This window comes from Garra rufa, chromosome 3, assembly GCF_049309525.1.
Source record: "Garra rufa chromosome 3, GarRuf1.0, whole genome shotgun sequence".
Lineage (NCBI taxonomy): Eukaryota > Metazoa > Chordata > Actinopteri > Cypriniformes > Cyprinidae > Garra > Garra rufa.
Genome location: NC_133363.1, coordinates 8,515,327 through 8,537,922, shown reverse-complemented (window position 1 = coordinate 8,537,922; position 22,596 = coordinate 8,515,327). Strand labels below are relative to the sequence as shown.

General features: G+C 33.8%; 1 protein-coding gene across 2 annotated transcripts in view; it reads right to left on the bottom strand.

Moving 5' to 3' along the window:
* Positions 1-21,045, bottom strand: part of znf143a (zinc finger protein 143a) — a 29,202-nt gene extending 8,157 nt beyond the window's left edge. The window contains exons 1-16 of one of the 2 annotated variants that reach the window (XM_073836834.1): positions 20,921-21,045; positions 19,654-19,753; positions 17,656-17,742; positions 15,652-15,735; positions 14,485-14,613; positions 14,186-14,379; positions 13,941-14,012; positions 13,740-13,853; positions 13,563-13,638; positions 11,933-12,058; positions 11,549-11,728; positions 9,964-10,191; positions 9,741-9,874; positions 7,913-8,044; positions 7,179-7,286; positions 3,355-4,003 (exon numbers count right to left, since the gene is read on the bottom strand). In XM_073836834.1, coding sequence (XP_073692935.1) covers positions 3,920-4,003; positions 7,179-7,286; positions 7,913-8,044; positions 9,741-9,874; positions 9,964-10,191; positions 11,549-11,728; positions 11,933-12,058; positions 13,563-13,638; positions 13,740-13,853; positions 13,941-14,012; positions 14,186-14,379; positions 14,485-14,613; positions 15,652-15,735; positions 17,656-17,742; positions 19,654-19,747 — 1,842 coding nt within the window. In that variant the 5' untranslated portion in view covers positions 19,748-19,753; positions 20,921-21,045 and the 3' untranslated portion in view covers positions 3,355-3,919. Of the gene's footprint in view, positions 1-3,354; positions 4,004-7,178; positions 7,287-7,912; positions 8,045-9,740; positions 9,875-9,963; positions 10,192-11,548; positions 11,729-11,932; positions 12,059-13,562; positions 13,639-13,739; positions 13,854-13,940; positions 14,013-14,185; positions 14,380-14,484; positions 14,614-15,651; positions 15,736-17,655; positions 17,743-19,653; positions 19,754-20,920 lie in introns of those variants that run through there. The other variant, XM_073836833.1, reaches the window with a different exon arrangement.
* Positions 21,046-22,596: the final 1,551 nt, after the last annotated feature.

Below are 22,596 nucleotides of genomic sequence, written 5' to 3'. Positions count from 1 at the left end.
GGAGAGAGACGGACAGCAAATGTAGACCGCTTGAGTTCAATCATAAAGCAAAATAAGATCAAGCGTCTTCAAACATCATGCTTATTTACAAATGTTGTTGATATATTTAGTCATCAACATGGAATAATACTAAGGATAAAGCAGCTACTGGTGGTTACTTCATCTTCTAAGTTGATCAAATATCCAACTTTGCATAAAGTGATAATCTAAAATATTAGTTTCTTTCAGTTTCTTCACTTCAGTGCACATACATCTGCATACACCCCTGAGAAAGTCTTGCAAGACTGATCAAGCGTTCTTCAAACATTTGTGACCCTGGACCACAAAACTAGTCATAAGGGTACTTTTTTTTTAGCAAATTGACATATAGATAATGTGAAAGCTGAATAAATAAGCTTACCACTGACAATATTTGGCTGAGATACAATTATTTGAAAATTTAGAATCTGAGGGTGCAAAAAAAATCTAAATTAAGAAAATTTCCTTTAAAGTTGTCCAAATTAAGTTCTTAGCAATGCATATTACTAATCAGAAGTGAAGTTCTTATATATTTACAATAGGAAATTTACAAAATATCTTCATGGAACATGATCTTTACTTAATATTCTAAAGATTTTTGGCAAGAAAAAGCGATAGTTTTGACCCACACAATGCATTTTTGGCTATTGCTACCAATATACCTGTGCTACTTAAAACTGGTTTTGTGGTCCAGGGTGACATTTATCATTTAGTCTGTGACTCTCTCTCCTCATCTAATATTATCTTCTGCAAATATCTGTTGAAAAAAAAAAAAAAGAAAAAACTTCGTTCAGCTGTCAGTACTTTGTAGCCCGGTATCGAAAGGGAGAAATCTTGATCTCAAAGAGAAACTATAATGAATAATGAATAAATAGATGTCTAAAAGAGACAGTTCGTACATGTAAATCAATTTAATGGACAAACATTACTTTTTCAAGTGGAGAAACGAGTGCGCATAACTCTTCAGACTGAATACACGGAAACTGTCGAACAGGTGCGCGCACTGTGATTTCTAGAGTTGATAGTAAAGTAGTTCGCTTACCTTTAACTGGGATTTCGATACTTTCCCGTTTCGGTCCACATCCAGAGCAGTAAAGGCGTACCATATGGGTTTGAGTATTTCTTCCCGGGATACCATGATACATTCAGTGAACGATGCCAGAGCGCCTGTCAAGCTGATCCTCTTCCCTCAGTCAGTGCGCGCAACATGAGCGCGCGTCACGTGACCTACAGTGTTCAGCATTACACAGCGTCTCACAAACCTCAAATATTTACATACAAATAAAAACGTAATATGAACCGAATATGTTGCTTTTATCCGTGTTTTTAAATTCCAACGTTGTCCAGTGCAGTGTTTCAGTGTTTTGACTACAGTGAATAAAGTTTATCTAATAGGCTAATAAAGAAGGGTTACTTTGTGATGTGTATTAGTGATAAATAACTAACGTTACAGGTAAATCGATATGTTTCCTCCTCTGCACGCCTTCCCGCTTTTCTGACGAGCTAACTTTTGTTTACTATTGTATTGTTTGCTAACCCTAGTGAAAAAAACAGCTAAAACCAGCCTAGGCTGGTTGGCTGGTTTTAGCTGGTCATAGCTGGAAGGCAGGCTGGTTTTAGAGGGGTTTTGGCCACTTTTCCAGCCTGGCCAGGCTGGGAGACCAGCTAAAACCAGCTACTTCCAGCTTAAACCATCTAAGACCAGCCAACCAGCCTAGACTGGTATTAGCTGTTTTTTTCAGCAGGGTTAACACTGCTGAAACGCATACCTGCTGCATGCGTAAAAACGTGGAAGTATTTTCCGTTCCATCAAGTATTTTAAGGCGAGACACTGCAGGTGAATAGAGTAAAAACAATAAATAAACATTGCTAATTGCAAACATTTTTTGTATTACAAGTCTTCTAAAATATTAGGTCTAAATGAGGCATTATTGAATGAAATATGTGCTAATTTGCACACATTTCTACAAAAAAAAAAAAAAAAAAAAAAAAAAAAAAAAGAATGAAGTCAGTTTCAAAACTCTTGTTTAAATTTGTTGACAGTGTCAAATCTTATTCCTGAGGGAATTTTGAGTATTTCATTTTGTCACTCCATAATTCAGAATAAACTTAGAATAGACAGAAAACAATATATTTTAACCATTTTGGGGGGAATAAAATGTATAAAATCAAGTAAATTATATATGAACAAATCCCTCTGTAAAAACATTCAGGATATAGGCAGGAATAAAAATGTAAAGTGGTGTGTGTTAGTGCTACTGAAGTGGAAATTTATGGCTCAGTGTAGGAGAAATAACTCATTTTGAGAAAAAAAAAATCGGCCTTTAAAAATGGATTGTAATTGAAATCTATTGACAAAAATAGATAAAGTGCTATAAAAGAAAGACTTAACAGTGCCTTTAGGGTGTTTTCTTGTCACTAGTCTTGAAAAAACCAAAAGGCCAAAATCTCAAACTTGACAGGTGCATGAAAAAATTGTGGCATCTTACTAACAAAAACAAAATGTGGATTCTAAGGTTCTAAATTCTGCAGGTTTTAGTGACCTAAATGACCTTTTACAGATAATACACACGATTTTAGGTTAAAATGTAGTGTAAAAATACAGTTTTTTCTATTTAGTTTTCACTAATTATAAAACAATCAATAAAATGCTGTTTTATAACATGCAATATGTCACACCACATGATATATCAATATATGTTCATTTAAATTCAATAATTAAATTGTGTTCCCTAAAACAACATTCAACCAAACAAGAGGTTTGTTAAAACTGACATGAATGGTCTGCATATACAGTGTAACTCTTTGGCCACATTATGAAACATTACGCATCTATAAGTCTTTGTTAAAATAATAACACTCTTAATCTATAAATAGAAATGAATGTTGAAAAACATGTCAGATGGCATCTATCAGGCCATGTGTAATTGTAGCAGGCATTGAACACATTTAAAAAATATTTCCTGTATTTTTTGCACTGCATTTAAAAGGTAACTACACTGCATGCTAGGGAAATACTACTACTTCTACTTTGGTAGATTTCCTTAGTCCTGAAAAACAGGTCTGGTAAATGGCCCAGAAAAAACAACCGTCGGTATGAAGTCAGAGGAGTACGAGGAGGAAGTTAAAACGTTAACCACAAATGATATCAAGTACTAACAATCTTCTGGCAGTCTTTTGGCCTGAAGTCAAGCTTACAAACAAGTTCTACAGACTGCATTGTGCTTCAGCTATTTCCTTATCATATTCTGGGGCAGTACTGAGTACAATATAATTTCAACGATGCAGACCATTTCTTTATGAGCCGATTTGTGAATAATAGCTGCAAATAAATAGTATAGTAAATAAAAGCTTTTTATTGAATGTAATCTTTTTTTTGTCATTCGATCTCTTACAACTTGACATTATAAAAATGACAGTTCCTCACAATAAACAATGCACGCATATTGCTATTTCCCAACTTGACTGCTGTTTTAACTATTTTTTTTTTAATCTAGCCTATACATATCCAAACATCTAAGACCACTAGTGAAAATACAATCATATTATCAGCATAATTTAAAATAAAATTTTAACTAAATATGTATTATTTGGCATGTTGCTTCAATGTCAGCAGTATTTGGTCTGACTTTGACCTGAGCTTCTTGTGCTTCAAAGCAAGCGAGAACATTGGGAAAGCATCACGACACACTAAGCATCCCGTTCATCTCTTTTTATTTAAAAAATGCAAAGAGGTTTCTGCCTTTTAGAGATCTATATCGTTGTGAACAAAATCTGTTAGAAACGCTATCATAGTGCACAGCTTAACCTCTGTACATTTGTGGCCAAAGGGCAATTACAAAAGTTCATGTTATATTACTTGTCATACTGAATACTGAGTCCAATCTGAAGGCCAAGATAGTTAATTACTCAGTTCTGTCGTTTCATTTCCCTGAAATGACGATGCTATTCTCAAAGCCTCTTCCAGTGAAGTCTGTTCATTGAGCTGTAAGAGAGAACACAACATCTTTGTTCAATAATATACATATATGCCTAGCTAGACAAGTAAAGATTAATTATATATAATATAGAATAAACTACATGACATTTGCACAGATTTTTGCCACTGAATGAGTTGACACATTTCACAGAAATTTGTGTAGTGTGTGATGGGCAGTTTGGGCACTGATCTGTTTTTTAGCCTCAGACTATGATTCTATCTAGTCAGAGGATATCAAATATGTTTGATATTTTGAGCCAACTTTAAAACATATTGTTTTTATTTGTCATGCATCTCCTAGCACTGAGGCACCTGTTTCTGTGTGAGTTTGAGAAGCTTACTTCCAGAACAAAAATTTACAGAGTATTTTACTTACTGGGCCTTTCTTTCTTCAGTCATAAAGAAAGGATTTTCTCTATATAGTGGACTTCTATGGTGCCCCCAAGTTTGAACTTCCAAAATGCAGTTTGAATGCAGCTTCAAAGGGTTTTGAACGATCCCAGCTGAGGAAGAAGGGTCTACTTTTCAACCTCAAATGCTCATCTTGTCTAGCTCTGTGTATTCCGCTTCATGACAATTAGGGTATGTCAAAAAATTCCCATCTCATTTTATCCTCCAACTACAAAATAGTCCTACATCGCTGCAGAAGTACTGACCCAGTGAACGTGCAAAGAAGATCAAACACCCTCTAAAAAAAAAGGATAAAACAGCAAAGTAGGACGATTTTGAAGTAGGAGGAGAAAATGAGTTTTTTGACATACCCTTACTGTCATGAACTGGAATACACAGAGTTTGCACAGAGCTAGACAAGACGAGCATTTGAGGTTAAATATATATAAATTGTCACTTTATTTTCTAAATTACTAATGGTTTCACTAGATAAGACCCTTTTTTCTCGAGTGGGATTGTTTAAAGTCCTTTGAAGCAGCATTTAAACTGCATTTTGGAAGTTCAAACTCGGGGGCACCATAGAAGTCCACTATATGGAGAGAAATCCTGAAATGTTTTCCTCAAAAAACAATTTCTTTACAACTAAAGAGAGAAAGACATGAACATCTTGAATGACAAGAGGGTGAGTATATTATCTGTAAATTTTTGTTCTGAAAGTGAACTTCTCCTTTAAACTCTCATGTGTTTCGTTCATACTCTACACTAAAGGGTGCCCTCCTACAGAAAGTTTACAGAAGTAATAAAACAATTGACTGTCCAGAAGCAAAGACATCCAGCTGTCACTGTAACCGAATAAAATGCAGAAACAAATGTCTGTATGTTAAAATAAGATGAGAATCAGCACACGCCTGCAACAATGTAAATTTTATCTGTGTTCTACAAGACATCTCAGGTATTTTCAAATGGATAATGTATATTTATATTGCAATGCTAATCGGCATAGCCTTTATCACTGTATAGAATACTATAAAACAAGAATCAGTTCACAGAAGGAAGTTATTTCAAACACTACATCAATGCTATAACACAAGTATGGAGTAAAAATATGTGGTAAATAGTAGTTCTCATATACTGTCTTACTTTGACACTGTGCTAAACTAAAAATGGGTAGCGTTTTAGTCTCTTCTTTAGTGTAATTGTTCTTTTTATGTGCAACTATGTGAATCACTGGTCAAAAAAAAAAAGAATAAATAAGATTGATCTGAATTATTTCTTTTATTTCTTTTGTCTTTCAAGATTTTTTAGGATGTCAAGATGCATGGTTTGTGATTTTTTGAGGCCATGATAATCATGTAGAGAAAAATCTGATATCGTGATAGCCTTATGCACTACTTTTCTATATTTTTTTTTTTCATGTAAACGTGCTAGACGGACATGACGATCACGCTCATATCTTTGGCAATGTCAGATCCAAAACTGTGGGACAATTAGAAGACCCCAGAGGTTAGGCAAACGTGGCAGGCTATTGTTTACATATGGAAAGGAAAGGAAAGGAAAGGAAAGGAAAGGAAAGGAAAGGAAAGGAAAGGAAAGGATGTGTTTGGCGCCTTGCTCAAGGGTCTCACATTAGTCGTGGTATTGAGGATGGAAAAGAGTGCTGATCAAATCACTCCCCCCACTGACAATCCCTGGTCCGGCCATTCGGTTACAAGCATTCTGCAGTGCAGTTTTTAAAACCATTCCTGACCGCTGTGTCTTGGGTTTTTTAGACGCAAACATACGTTCTGTGTAAACGGCCTTTAAAGGAACACTCCACTTTTTTTGGAAATCGGCTCATTCTCCAACTCCCCCCAAGTTAATAAGTTGAGTTTTACTGTTTTGAAATCCATTCAGCAGTTCTCCTGTTCTGGCGATATCACTTTTAGCATAGCTTAGCATAGATCATTGAATCCTATTAGACCAATAGCATCACATTCAAAAATGACCAATGAGTTTCCATATTTGTTGTATTTAAAACTTGACTCTTCTGTAGTTATATCGTGTACTAAGACCGGTGGAAATGCAAAGCTACAATTTCCTAGGCTGATAAGATTAGGAACTACACTCCCATTCCGGCGTAATAGTCAAGGAAGTTTGCTGCCGTAATAAGGCCAAAGCAGGAGCAGTAATACCACGCAGCACATGTGCAAATGCTAAACTAGCTGGGAACTCATTTCTGATAATACTCCGCCTGCTTCGGCCATATTACGGCAGCAAACTTCCTTGACTATTACGCCGGAATGGAAGTGTAGTTCCTAATCTTATCAGCCTAGAAACTCGCAGCTTTGCATTTCTACCGGTCTTAGTACACGATAGAAGAGTCAAGTTTTAAATACAACAAATATGGAAACTCGTTGGTCATTTTTGAACGCGATGCTATTGGTCTAATAGGATTCAATGATTTATGCTAAGCTATGCTAAAAGTGATATCGCCAGAACAGGAGAACGGCTGAATGGATTTCAAAACGGTAAAAATCAACTTATTAACTCGGGGGGAGTTGGAGAATGAGCCTATTTCCAAAAAAAAGTGGAGTGTTCCTTTAAGGCAGTATAACGGTCTAATTATCTACAATAAACCAGAGAGAGCTTTGGTATTAACTAACAGAATTTGTAATTACTACAGTACTCTTTTTTGCAAGAAATTAAAGCGAAAGGTTCCCAAAGACCTACATTTAGTGCTGAATTCTTATAGATGGCAAATCTAGGCAAAAATCGGGTCAAACATGTTTATTCCAGCCTAAGTGAACTGTACCTGAACAGCAATCTGTGTGCCATTAGAAGTAGCCAGAAGTGTAATCGGATGTGCTGATAACTCATCCTGTAGGCTCCTGGAAGATAATTCTGGAATCAGAGTAGTCATCTGGAGAAAACAGAAATAAAAAATATAAATACAGTTTATGTGACCAGTTTCTAAACTGCTGTAGACCTGATGCTTTTTTTTGTAGGCTAAACCCCACAAATGTGTTAGCAGTTTACAACTGGGTTTGGGTTTAATGCCTGAAATAACATTATCTGTTATCACATTTTATCCTATGACATAGAATACATCAGTAACACCCCCTTTTGATTAAATAATGGCTGAAAGAGGTGTCAGAAAATTAGTGAAGGTGATGTTGAAGTCATGCAACCTTGGTGTAGTTTATTCATAGCCTACATTTAGCTTTTTAAATCTGGCAATTGTATTAGGCTTCTGCTGTATTCATTTGTGACGATTATCATGATGGACAAAACATGTAAGAAACAAAGTTTCTGCAATAATCCATAAGCCAGTGGCAAAATCCTATTGGGTTTTTGTCGAGGGAACCAAGGTGGTGCAAACTTCAGAGCTGGCCGACAAACATATTATATTCACACAAATCAGCAGTAGGCAGAATATAGTCTTGTGATAATTAAGAAGAGAAAGTTTGATTTATTTGCTGAAAATAAAAATCACAAAGATAAACATACTTGTCTGCTCAAATTCAAAATAGCCAAAATCCTACACACCTGTCTTTCAGTCCCGTCCTCTGAGACCACAGTCACTGAATGAGCCTCCGCTGATGATAGCAAAGACTCAGTGGGTGGAATGGTGATCATACTGCCATCTTGTGTTACCATTGTGATTAAATTTCCAATAGTCTGCCAAAAAACAAATTCACAGATTGTCCCATACAGCACATGAATTATGATTAGCTTCCGGATTTGCTGCAGAAGTCTATGACAGCATACATAAACTTATGACAGTTAAAAAAAATGTAATAAAAATTTGTCTTCTCACAAATTTTGCATGCAAACCAGTTATTTTAGTATAATTGATATACTATTTTAATAATATTTTAATATTTTCTCATTTTCATTTTAGTTACATTTTTACTCAATTTGCTGTGTTTTGTTGCTTTAATTAGTTATTATTACTTATTATTATTTAAAACACCTTTATAGTTTTTTAGTCAAATGTGTCCATGAAGCAAACATACCTGCATTTATTTGATCCAAATTACAGCAAAGGCAGTAATATTATTGGAAAATACTATTTAAGTATGTCTACAGCAAAATGTCTTTAATTCAATGCGTCACTCAGTTTCTGATTGCAAATTGTTTCAACACCAATTTTTCAGTGTATTTCAGTTTTTCTACTTCAAGATTTCATGTTTAATTCAATGTGTTATTTGCCATTTCTTTGTAAGTGTTTGTGAAATTTACTTGAAATTCCTGAGTGAAAACAATACATTTTTCCATTAATTTTCTCACTTTCATTTTAGTTACATTTTTAGTCAATTAGATGTTTTTTTATTACTTATTATTATTTAAAACACCTATATAGCTTATTATTAATTTGTATGTATTATTAAAAATATTGCCTTGGGAAAAAATTTCAATAAGATATAAAAAGGCTTAAACATCTCATTTTATTTCAGTTAACGTTTATATTAAGTATTAAAATGGTTTAAGCTTTAACTACACTGTAACTTTTTTTTTTTTTTTTCAAATTTGTAAAAACAAAGATAACTGAAGCATGTACAAGTGAATACTAGATTTTTCAAATTTGTCAATGAAGCAAACATACCTGTGTTTATTTGATCCAAAATACAGCAAAAGCAGTAATATTATTGGAAAATACTATTTAAGTATGTCTACTGCAAAATTTCTTTTTTAATTCAATGTGTCACTTGCTGTTTCAGTTTCTGATTTCAAATTGTTTCTAGACCAATTTTTCAGTGTATTTAGTTTTTCTACTTCAAAATTTCATGTTTAATTCAATGTGTTATTTGCCATTTCTTTGTAAGTGTTTGTGAAATTTACTTGAAATTCCTGAGTGAAAACAATACATTTTTCCATTAATTTTAGTTACATTTTTAGTCAATTAGATGTGTTTTTGTTGCTTTTATTATTACTTATTATTATTTAAAACTCCTATATAGCTTATTATTAATTTGCATGTATTATTACAAATATTGTCATGGGAAATAATTTCAATAAGATATAAAAAGGCTTAAACATATCATTTTATTTCAGTTAACGTTTATATTAAGTATTAAAATGGTTTAAGCTTTAACTACTGTACACTGTAACTTTTATTTTTTCAAATTTGTAAAAACAAAGATAACTGAAGCATGTACAAGTGAATACTAGATTTTCCAAATTATACCTGTGTTTATTTGATCCAAAATACAGCAAAAGCAGTAATATTATTGGAAAATACTATTTAAGTATTTCTACTGCAAAATTTCACATTAATTCAGTGTGTTATTTGCCATTTCTTTGTAAGTGTTTGTGAAATTTACTTGAAATTCCTGACTGAAAACAATTTGTTTTCCCATGTAAAATATCAAACCTGTGCTGCTCCATCTTGTGTGATGAGCGTTACATGCTGTTGTTCTGTAACATCACAGATCTCAGAATCCATCTCTTGACAAGTGTCTTCACACTTCGCAGGACTAACAGTCAAGGAAGGGTCATCTATAGCCTCTGAATACAAAACACAGTCCGGTTCCGCTCAGAAAATCTCATCAAAATCTCATCTTGTATCTATGATGTACACATTTTTCAAAACCAACCTGAAGGGGGTTCGAAGTAGCCCTCTGACTCCTCTTCTATAGGCTCAGAGTCATTGTGTGCCGTACGTTTGTGCATGACCAGTGTTGAAATCTGCTTGTATGTCTTTCCACAGTGGTTGCACTTGTAGGGTTTACAGGGAGTGTGCACTACATTATGTTTGTATAGACTGGAGTACTCAGTGAATCGCTTGTCACAACCAGGAACTGTGCAAACATACGGCCTCTCTCCTGTATGTAACAAAGACACTGGGTTAGACATTTCACATTCATAGTTACATTTAGGTTAGATTAAAAATGACAAATTCTGTTATTATTTACTTCCCCCACGTCTTTTCAAATCCATATGACTTTTTCTTTTCTTTCATGAAAACACAAGGTTAGTTTTTGAATATTCTGGATACTTAAAGGGATTGTTCACCCAAAAATGACAAATATGTTACTATTAACTACTATTTTTATGTGTTAGTTAATATTAACTGTAGTTCATTTTAACAAATGAAAACTTATTGTAAAGTGTTACCAAAATATCTGTGTTTCACAGTAGAAATAAAGTGAGTAAATGTTGACTGGGTGAATTATTCATTTAATATAATAAAAAATAGATGTGGGTTTGGAGGTAAGCTACAAAATAATAGGAAACACCATAAAAGCACACTACCAGTCAAAAGTTTTTGGACAGTAAGATTTGTAATTTTTTTTTTTTTTAATAAGTTCTGCTCAACAAGCCTGCATGTATTTGATCCAAAATACAGCAAAAGCAGCAATATTGTGAAATATTTTGTACTATTTTAAATAACTGCTTTCTATTTGAATTTATTTTAAAATGTAATTTATTCCTGTGATCAAAACTACATTTTCAGTCAGAAATCATTCAATATGCTGATTTGCTGTTTAAGAAACATGTATTATTATCAATATTTAAACATTTGAGTACATTGTTTCAGGATTCTTTGAAGAGAAAGATCCAAAGATCAGCATTTATCTGAAATAAAATGCTTTTGTAACATTATACACTATACCATTCAAACGCTTAGAGTCAGGATTTTTTTTTTTGGGGGGGGGGGGGGGGTATTAGAAATTAATAGTTTTATTTAACAAGGATGCTTTTAATTGATCAAAAGTGATGAAACATTTACAAAAGTTCAGGTACAACTTTCTATTCATCAAAGACACCTGAAAAAATTCTACTCAGCTGTTTTCAACATAATAATAATAATAATGAATGTTTTTTGAGCAGCAAATCAGAATATTAGAATGATTTCTGAAGGATCATGTGACTGGAGTAATGCTAACAATGCAGCATTAAATCACAGGAATAAATTACATTTTAAAATATATTCAAACAGAAAACAGTAAAAATATTTCAAAATTTTATTGTTTTTGCTATGCTTTGGAAATGCAAGTCTCCAAGAGACTTCTTTAAAAAAAATCCTGCTGTGAAAAATTCTTGATATTCAAAATTTCTCCTTTTGAGTTGCACTTAAAAAAGTAAGTCATTCGGGTTTGGAGTGAAATGAGGGTGAGTAAAAAATTACAATTGTAATTTCTGTGTGAACCATCCCTTTAAGGCTGAAGAGCAGCTTACCTGTATGGATCCGTATGTGGTTCTTGTAATTTGTTGCACTGGCAAAGGCCCGATTACAGCCTGGTTCTGGGCAGTGATATGGTTTCTCTCCTGTGTGTGTGCGAACGTGCACCTTACAGATGTTTGAGGTAGTGAAGGATCGTCCACAACCCGGGAATGGACATAAAAATGGTTTCTCTCCTTAAACAACCAGAAAACAAAAAGATCAGTTGTGGTACTGTGGTGGTACCACAGTATGAATATGACAAATATGCTTATGAATCTATTTTAAACAGAGTTTTTCTAATTCTTATGCATGAAGCCTTAGAAAGTTTAACATGGTATTGTGCGATTCATATTTCTATGATATTTCGATAAATGGATGGAAGATTTAAAGAAAAGTACCCGTGTGAATTCTGGTGTGCTTTTGAAGGTCCCCTGAGGTCTTGAAAGATTTTTTACAGTCTATCTCCTGACAGCGGTAAGGTTTTTCTCCAGTGTGTGTCCTGATGTGACTTTTTAAACCATAACCTAAAAGAAAATGAATAAGTCATGAATATAAAACAGCAAGTGCAGTTGCAATCAAAATTATTCAACCCTCCAGAGACTGCAGTAGTTTACAAATACAAGCTTTTCTGAAGATCCAGGACTTTAAAAAAATTGCATCTATAACCAATTACTGGCATATTAAAAGTGATAATGTCAACATATAATGTAATATTTTTGAGCTCTAGGATTTTTTAATAACACAGCTATGTCATAATTATTCAACCCCTGTTTAACATTGCTGTTTTTTAGTCACTTATTTGTATGGTGGGGAACAAAATTGTCTTAAAACATAATTAAGCCTTTAGAAACTGTATTAGAAAACAAAATTTTAAAGTTTTAAAGAATAAAAGATTGTGCACAAAATTTGACTTTTAGGGGTTGAATAATTTTGAACATTTTTTATTATTATTCATCAGCTTCAGTTTTCAGAATGACTCAAATGTGTATTTATACATTTCTCTAATAGTGTACTGATGCCTTTGTTGAGTTGCTTTTACAAAATTGTGTTCTCTGCAGCAAAATGTCTTGCAGGTCAAGGGGGTTCAATAATTTTGATTGCAACTATATGTCAGAAATACACTACCATTTAAACATTCATGGTCTGTATGTTTTCTAACGTTTTAATGCATTTATGTGATAAAAAATTCAGTGTAAACAGTAATATTGTGGACAATTATTACAAATGATTTCTACTGTAACATATGTTTAAAAGTAATTCATTCCTGTGATGCAAAACTGAATTTTCAGAGCCATTACTCCAGTCTTCAGTGTCACAAGATCCTTCAGAAATCATTCTAATATGCTGATTTGGTACTCAAGAGACATTTGTGACCCTGGACCACAAAACCAGTCATAAGGTTAAATTTTACAAAACTGAGATATATATACATCATATGAAAGATCAATAAATAAGCTTTCCGTTGATGTATGGTTTGTTAGGATATGACAATATTTGGCCGAGATACATCTATTTGAAGATCTGGAATCTAAGGGTGCAAAAAAATCTAAATATTGAGAAAATCACCTTTAAAGTTGTCCAAATTAAGTTCTTAACAATGCATATTACTAATCAAAAATTACATTTTGATAGGCTTACAGTAGGAATTTTACAAAAAATCTTAATGTAACATGATCTTTACTTAATTTCCTAATGATTTTTGACATAAAAGAAAAATCAATAATTTTGACCCATACAATGTATTTTTGGCTATTGCTACAAATATACCCCAGCGACTTAAGACTTAAGGTTTTGTGGTCCAGGGTCACATTTATTACTATTAATGTTGAAACAGTTGTGCAGCTTCTTATTCTCTGAAAACCCTGATGCACTTTTTTTCAGGACTCTTTGATGATTAGAAAATACAAAAGGACACCATTTACTTTTAGAAATAAATTTACAATCTTTTGTAACATTATAAATGTCTTTGCTGTCCCTTTTAATTAATGTAGTGCATGCTTGCTGTGTATTAAAAAGTGTTTTTGTTACCTGTTGCAAACTTTTTTCCACAGCCAGGTATGTCACAACAGTACGGCTTGTCACCTGTATGCGCTCTTTCATGCACCTGAAAAACATAATCATAATCATAATATATTGCATTGAATTGTAATGTCATCTAGGACAAACTGCTTTTTTAACAAGCTCAAATATACAAGCCATAATAACCTTCAGATGATTTGCAGTGGTGTAAAGCTTTCCACATCCGTCATAATTACATCGAAAACATTTCTCTCCCGGCTGCTGCGTATTACGCCGAATTCCTTGACCCTGAAGAACAATCTAAAGGGAAGAAGGATAAACATTTTTGAGCAACTCTGAAGTTTGGCCATTTATAATTTTATGTTGCATGAGAAATTAAATTCTCACCTGCATCTCCACAACACTGTGCGGATCATTGCTGATTAGCTCAGAGTTTGTGTAAGAGTCAATTTCTTCAATCTGCAGGAAAAAAAAAAATCAAGAATTAAAATTATTCTTTAAACATTTTTTCCCAACTTGACAAGTGAGGAAGTGAGACTGATTATGTTAAAACTAATTTACTATATATAGAACAATGCTCCCAAATTTTATATTGCCAGCAAAATCATTAGCCATAGTCATATTGGTTGTACCTTGGTTGTGTACTGCTCCAAAGCATTGATTGTTTCTTGGTCAATGGATGCATCTGCTTGCAAATCTGTTACTGTGCCATTCGTCTGGATGGCCAGAATGGTGTTTGGCTGTGACACCTGAACTGCATGATGAATGTAAGCGGTAGATCCGTCCTCTAACTGCACCGCCTGCAGGGTATTGGGTTCATATGTATCTGCAAATAAAATATTAATGAAAAACACACCAAAAGTGTACTAAAAAGCATCATCAGAACGCATTTTAACATCTTTCTACATGGTAAAAAGAGAAGAAAGAAAACCTTTTGCAGTGTGGTGGATGTAAGCAGTAGTTCCATCTTCTAACTGCACAGTCTGAGCATCCTCCAGTCTTATGCTTTCATTATCAACAACATCACATACAGATGAGCTAGTCCAGTTATTTGGCTCATCTAGTGTGAATATAAAAAAATATAACATCATAAGCCTGGTACTTAAAGGATAACTGTTGCCAAAATGCAACCTGGGCTGTTTTTTTTTACTGTAAATGAGACAAACTTATATCTAAAAGCATAATTACGACAAACGAGCCGTTTTTGCGATTGACCATGATTTAGTTTTGTGGTCAGTGGCCGGTGAATGGGAGTACTAGGGGCATACATTTGAGCGCATCAAAATCGATAATTTTACAACACTAAGAAGGCTCGACACACCATGAAACTTTGCTCGAAGTATCGCCTGGGTCTCTACACATGAACTCCAGCATTGAGAACATTGTTTGTGTACACAGAGTTTACTAAAAAGAAAGTTTTTGAACAGCTCACTTTCACTGTTTGAGTTTCCACTCGCAGCCATCTTGCCAGTCAAGAAGTGTCGATCTCCGAATGCGAATGAATGGACTCTATAGAACGAAATATTAGGCTTATATGAGGCTCTTTTTACAACTAGAAGTTTAATATTGTTTTTCACTTGCGACAAAACAACGAATTAGCCGTGCATTTATATGGAAATATGCTTTAGGAGCTATCCATCCTCGCATTCGGAGATCGACACTTCTTGACTGGCAAGACGGCCGCGAGCGGAAACTCAAACAGTGAAAGTGAGTTGTTCAAAAACTTTCTTTTTAGTAAACTCTGTGTACACAAACAATGTTCTCAATGCTGGAGTTCATGTGTAGAGACCCAGGCGATACTTCGAGCAAAGTTTCATGGTGTGTCGAGCCTTCTTAGTGTTGTAAAAATATCGATTTTGATGCGCTCAAAGTTATGCCCCTAGTACTCCCATTCACCGGCCACTGACCACAAAACTAAATCACGGTCAATCTCAAAAACGGCTCGTTTGTCGTAATTATGCTTTTAGATATAAGTTTGTCTCGTTTACAGTAAAAGAAAAACAGCCCAGGTTGCATTTTGGCAACAGTTATCCTTTAAGGCAGTTCATGTCTGGTGAATCTAACATGAAGATTTGCTACATAACAAGGAGTAAAATACCTGCTTTTGGAACAGCAATGTGTTGCACATAAGCAGAAGAACCATCTTCTAACTGGATCACCTGTCCTTCAACTATATTGCTCTCTGGGGAAAACAACCAGCGCTCAGTTAATGCCTCACTCAGAATATCAAGTCAACTGCGAGTAAACATTATCAGATTAAATAAAATAAAAGTACCGTATTATTTTATGGAAAAGCAAAAAAATATATTTAAAATAATAAATTTTGAAAAAAAAAAAGGAAAACAGGAGTTAAAGATTACAGATGCCTCATGACCATTTTCAAATGTTTTAATTATTTTAGCTGTCGTTATGTTTGGCTGATAGATATTAAAGCCCGTTTCGGCTATGAAATATAAAAACAAAATAAAAAGGTAATTGTAATTCTGACAAAAAAATAACTGCATGATATAAACTCAGAATTCTGATTTTTTTCTCACAATTCTGAGTTTACATTTCATAATTCTTAGATCTCACAATTCCAACATTTTTCTCAGAATTCTCAGTTTACATATCACAATTCTGTTTTTTGTTTCCACCAAATTAAGATAATTGCGACTTTTTCTCAAAATTCTAATGTTTTTCTTGCAATTTCAAGTTTATAGATTTTAGATTTTTTTATAGATGTTTTTACAATTCTGAGAAACAAAGTCTGAATTGTGAGATAAAAAAAATCACAATTACAAAACCAATTACAGCTTCTTTAAATATATTTAAAATAATAAATTTAGAAAAAAAGGAAAACAGGAGTTAAAGGTTATAGATGCCTCATGACCATTTTCAAATGTTTTGATTATTTTAGATGTTGTTTTGTTAGTCTAACAGATATCAGGCTTGTGCACAATTCAGAATTTCAGAATTGGCCGCCATTCAATTCATGAGTTGGAACTTGAATTGAATTGACTTCGCCCCACAGGAAGTTGAATTTGAATTGGAGTTGGAATGACAGGAAGTGGAATTAAATTCATGGCAATTCAAAGACATTCCACACAGTCATACAACAGAAATATAGATATAAAAAAATAAGGTAATTGCAACTTTTCTCTCATAATTCTGGGTTCATATCTCACTTTTTTCTCACAATCCTGAGAAAAAAAATAACTGCCAGGTTTCTTTAAATATATTTAAAATAATTCATTTTGAAAAAAGGAATACAGGAGTTAAAGATTATTGATGCTTCAAGATCATTTTAAATTTTGTACTTATTTAAGCAGTCGTTATGTTTGGCAAATATAGATATAAAAGCCCTTTTCCACCATGAAATGTACAATTCTAGGTTCATATCTCACTTTGTTTCTCACAATTCTGAGAAATTCTGACTTTTTCTTTCAATTCTGAGTTCACAATTTACAATTCTAAGATTATCAGAATTCAAAATTTACATCTCACAATTCAGTTTTTTTTTTCCACTATAAAAATTTAATTGTGACTCTTGCAATTCTAATGTTTTACTTGCAATTGCAAGTTTATATCTCACAATTCTGACATTTCTTTTTAAGAATTCTAAATTTACAGCTCACAATTCTCTTTTTTTTGTTTCCATCATAAAAATGTAATTGCGACTCTCACAATTCTGTTTTCTTGCAATTGCAAGTTTATATCTCACAATTTTGACTTTTATTCTTAGAACTAAGAGTTTACATTTCACAGTTCTGAGAAACAAAGTCTGAATTGTAAGACAGTCACAATTATCTTTTTTATTTCATGGCAAAACCAGGCTTCCCTAAATATGTTTAAAATAATAAATACAAATTTTGAGATCCTGTAGCAAAACTAGTTGACAATGTCATGGGTTTGATTATAATTGTCAAGGGTTTGACTATTAATGTAAATGCAAATGAAGTGATTAGTGAAGTATTATTGAGCAAAAGAATGTGCTCAATAATAACCAACAAATATGTTACTTTATTTCCTATATATTAGGTGATGCTGAGTTTTACATCTTAAAGGTTTCTTGGATGTTTCTGCTCATTTTGTTGTTCAAGGGGTATAGTAATAAACATACCTTGAGTGTTGTGAGATATATATGCAGTGGAGCCATCTGATAATGTCACAGCCTGCAAACTGACCGTGTCCATGCTCTGATCGCCATCTGAATCATTAACAGAACAATTGCATAGATCATCATGACTGTAATATGGCGAACACTACCATTCATGTTCATCAAGATTACATTTATATGATGCAAATACAGTCCAAAAATACCAAAACCATTAAATATTATTACAGTTTCAAATAAATGTTTTCTAAGAAGTCTCTGCTCACCAAGCCTGCATTTATTTGATCCAAAATACAGCAAAAGCAGTAATATTGTGAAATATTTTTACTATTTAAAATAACTGCTTTCTATTTGAATATGTTAACATGTAATTTATTCCTGTGATGCAAAGCTGACTTTTCAGCATCATTACTCCAGTCTTCAGTGTCACATGATCCTTCAAAAACCTTTCTAATATGCTTACTTGGTGCACAAGAAACAATTATTATTAAAATCAATGATGAAAACAGTTGTACTGCTTGTACAATACAAAAGTTATTCACTTCTGATCAATATTTAATGCATAATTTCTGAATAAAAGTATTAATTTCTTTAAAAAATTCTTAGTGTATGCATACATTTCCCTTTAATAAAATGCCAATTTGGCGAAAAAAATATATGCAGTCAAGCCCGAAATGATTCATTCCCCTGGCAAATTCTGACTTAAAGTTACTTTTATTCAACCAGCAAGTGTTTTTTGACCGGAAATGACACAGGCTTCTCCCAAAAGATAATAAGACGATGTACAAGCGGCATCATTGTGGAAAAAAAAATATTTCTCAGCTTTTATTTACATTTGAACAAAAAGTGCCATGTCCAAAATTATTCATACCCTTCTCAATTATTAATAGAAAAGACTTTACTGGCTATTACAGCAATCAAACGCTTCCTATAATTGCTGACCAGCTTTTTGCATGTCTCCACTGGTATTTTTGCCCATTCATCTTTAGTGATGAGCTCCAACTCTTTCAGGTTGGAGGGTCTCCTTGCCATCATCCTGATCTTTAGCTCCCTCCACAGATTTTAGGGTTGAAGGCTTCTCCTTTTTTACGCTAAATGAAGGCTACATCATTGTGGCCAAACAATTACATTTTTTTTCATCTGACCATAAAACAGAAGACCAGAAGTCTTCTTCTTTGTCCAGATGAGCATTTTCAAAGGCCAAGCGGGCTTTTCTTTGCCTTATCTGGAGAAGTGGTGTCCTCCTTGGTCTGCGTCCGTGGAACCCAGCGGTGTGCAGCGTCTGTTGGACTGTCTGCCTTGAGATGTTGCCACCAGCAGAGCCCAGATTGATCAGGATGGCCTTGGTGGTGATCCTTGGAATTCTTTTTTACCTCTCTCACTATCCTCCTGTCCAGCACAGGTGTTACTTTTGGCTTCCGACCACGTCACTGGGATTTTTCACAGTGCGGAACGTCTTGTATTTTTAAATAATACTTTGCACTGTAGCTACTGGAACTTCAAAACATTTAGATATGGTCTTATAGCCCTTTCCTTACTTGTGTGCAGCCACAATGCACAACCGCAGGTCCTCAGTGAGCTCCTTTGTTTTAGCCATGACTGTCCACAAACCAACAGCAGAGAGCTTCTGTTTTTCACCGGTTGAGTTAAAACAGCTGTTCCCAATGAATCAGGGTAATTAGGATGCTTTAGAACAGCTTGGACTATTTGGAATGGTATAGAACTTTGGATTTTCCCATAGACTGTGACAGTTTGCAAAGGGTATGAATAATTTTGGACATGCCACTTTTTGTTCAAATGTAAATAAAAGCTGAGAAATTTTGTTTTTGTCCACAATGATGCCTCTTGTACAACATCTTATTATCTTTGGGGAGAAGCCTGTGTCATTTCAGGTCCAAAAAAAAAAAAAAAATTGCTGGTTGAATAAAAGTAACTTTAAGTTAGAATTTGCCAGGAGTATGAATCATTACGGGCTTGACTGTATATAAAGTGTGTGGCTCTGACCTGCAATCCCGACAGTCTCTGCTAAGCACAGAGTGACCTCCTGAGGATCCTCATGCTGGAAATCTGCTGACTGATTTATCTGAGCCAGCAGCATTATAACCTAGGAGAAATCAAATGTTAGTCAAGGTCTATTGGAACACAATATAACTCTATGATCACATTTAATAAGAGTTATTGAACTGTGGTCTTAGATTGTATATATTGTTGATTGTATATTGTATAAGATGCCTGTATTCAATCAGATTTGTCCACAGAAACATGGTATAATCATGATACATGTCCAAAAAATTAGTATAGGTAGGTGTTACAATTTCCTTAGGGGTTCAGAAGATTGTTTGCACTAAACACTGTTATCTGCTAAATGTCGTTCCCTTCAGTATTGTCAAACTTATTGAAAACCCATTATTAAAATAGTATTAATTTAGCTTCAGACAACATGGCAAACTTATCTATTTGATAGAATGTTATAAGAATTTACAACACAAATTTAAAATATACTATACTAATAGTTCTAAGATTATAAATGATAATACAAAAGATATACTTTAAATATATTTAAGACCTTTTTGCCCTGTGCAGCCCTTTTCACCAAATGCCTAATGTATCCTATCTGATGATATCTAAAAAATGGATGCATGGATAATCAAAAAATGGATGTATGGGAAATGCTTCAGTCCACTAAATATTCACCTCGAAATATTACTAACAAAACAGGTTATTCTTAAAGTTACTATAAAGAATCATCAAAGATTTGACATCAAAAAGAAGTTGTACAATTTTATAATTACACGAAAAGGCCTTTTACTTCAGATGTATTAACTATTAATCAGACGACAGAAGGTATGTAGAAGGATGTGTAAAACCGGTTTCTAGAAATTATTGTATCGAATGTTACAGTAGACTTTATATGCTTTTATAGGCTTTGTAAGGATTCAGATGAATCCATTAAAATTAATCTCTAAATACTATAATTCAGATGTAGGAAATTTCACTTCCTAATCTCTAGAAAGCCTTTGTCCTTCAAATCTGTAAAGAGTTTTACAGTTTCTACATTCACCTCAGCCACATGCTGTGAACCTACCTCGATGTCTACTATCAGATGTAAACAAAATGCCGAGACAATTACAGCCAATCGCTTTTAGTACAGTGTGTATAAACATTCTTTATTACTGCTGGTGCAAATGTGATTTTCAGTAGATCCAATGTAGTGAAAATCGTCTGATCTATTGCTTTATCAAGAGATCTATTTAGTGTTTCAAACACTCACCTTTTTGAAGAGCCCAAGTTTACCAGAGACAGCGCACCGAATTCAATTATATGTATAATATTTCCATATATCAAGGTCCCTAACGCAGCGAAATAAAACTGTGGTGTGTTTTGAAGCGGTATTTTTCTTCTGTGGTTTTAATGTTGAATATGCAGTGAAGAGATCTGTTCTGCCCCCTGCGGTTCAGGAAGGAAAAACATTACCAGTCACTTGCTGGTTTTCACCGCAGTTGGACATTAGACTGAATTTGTTGGGTTACTTATAATTAAAAACAAATATTCGGCCACGTGATAAAAAGCCTCCATATCTGAATGACATCAGGGCCTGCAAGGTTAACAAAAGTAGAGAAAATGGATTCAATGGATGACAGGCTTCTAGCCCTACTGAATAAACTGCTTCAATTAGACAGAAACACCTTATTACTTAGCGAACTGTCTGATAGTCTATTGGATAATCCTCAACTTTTCAATCTTTTTATCTAGTACCTGAATAAGACGCTTACATATAGTCCACAAGAGAAAATAATAGTTGAATTAATAAAAATGACCCAATTTATACTTGATTCTTAATACTGGGTTGTTACCTGAATGATCCAAGTTGTGTTTTTTGTTTAGTGATAGTTGTTCATGAGTCCCTTCTTTGTCCTGAACAGTTAAACTGGCCCCTGTTCTTCATAAAAATCCTTTAGGTCCCACATATTCTTTGGTTTTCAGCATTTTTGTGTATTTGAACCCTTTCCAACAATGACTGATTTTAAGATGCGTCTTTTCACACTGAGGACAACTGAAGGACTCATATACAACTATTACAAAAGGTTCAAATGCTGATGCTCCAGAAGAAAAAAACTATACATTAAGAGCCAAAAACTTTTAGAATTTGAAGATCAAGGTAATGAAAATGAAAGCAATATATAGACAAAGTCTTTTGAATAAAGGGTAAGACTACAGTGTTTTTAGGAGGGATGAATGTATTAGTTATTTATTTTGATGTGTTTGTGTATTGTATTGAAATGTGAATTGTTTTGTGTGTTTAAGCGAGACCAAAGACCAATTTTCAGCCAAGGCTGAACAATAAAGTAAAGTAAAACTTATTTTGTCTTGTGGGAAATATGTAAGTATCCTTTGTAGCTTCTGAAGGGCAGTACTAAATGAAAATAAAAAGATATTTAGGCAAAATAAGAAAAATGTACACATCTTCATTCTGTTTAAAAGTTTACACCCCTGGCTCTTAATGCATTGCGTTTCCTTCTGGAGCATCAGTGAGCATTTGAACCTTCTGTAATAGTTGCATATGAGTCCCTCAGTTGTCCTAAATGTGAAAAGATGGATCTCAAAATCATACAGAGAGTGTTTTCATAGTGTTCAAATACACAAAAATGCTGGAAAACCAAAGAATTTGTGGGACCTGAAGGACTGTTCTGAAGAAAAGCAGACAGTTTAATGGTTCAGGACAAACAAGGGACTCAAGGGAAACAACTATCACTAAAAAAAGCAGCTTTGGATTATTCAGGTAACAAAACGGTATTAAGAATCACTTAAACTTTTGAACAGGGTCATTTTTATAAATCCAACTATTATGTTTTTCTTGTGGACTATATGTACATTTCTTTTATGTGAAATATCTTATTCAGGTCAAGTTTATTAAGTGGTAAATGTTATACATTTACCAAAGGCTTT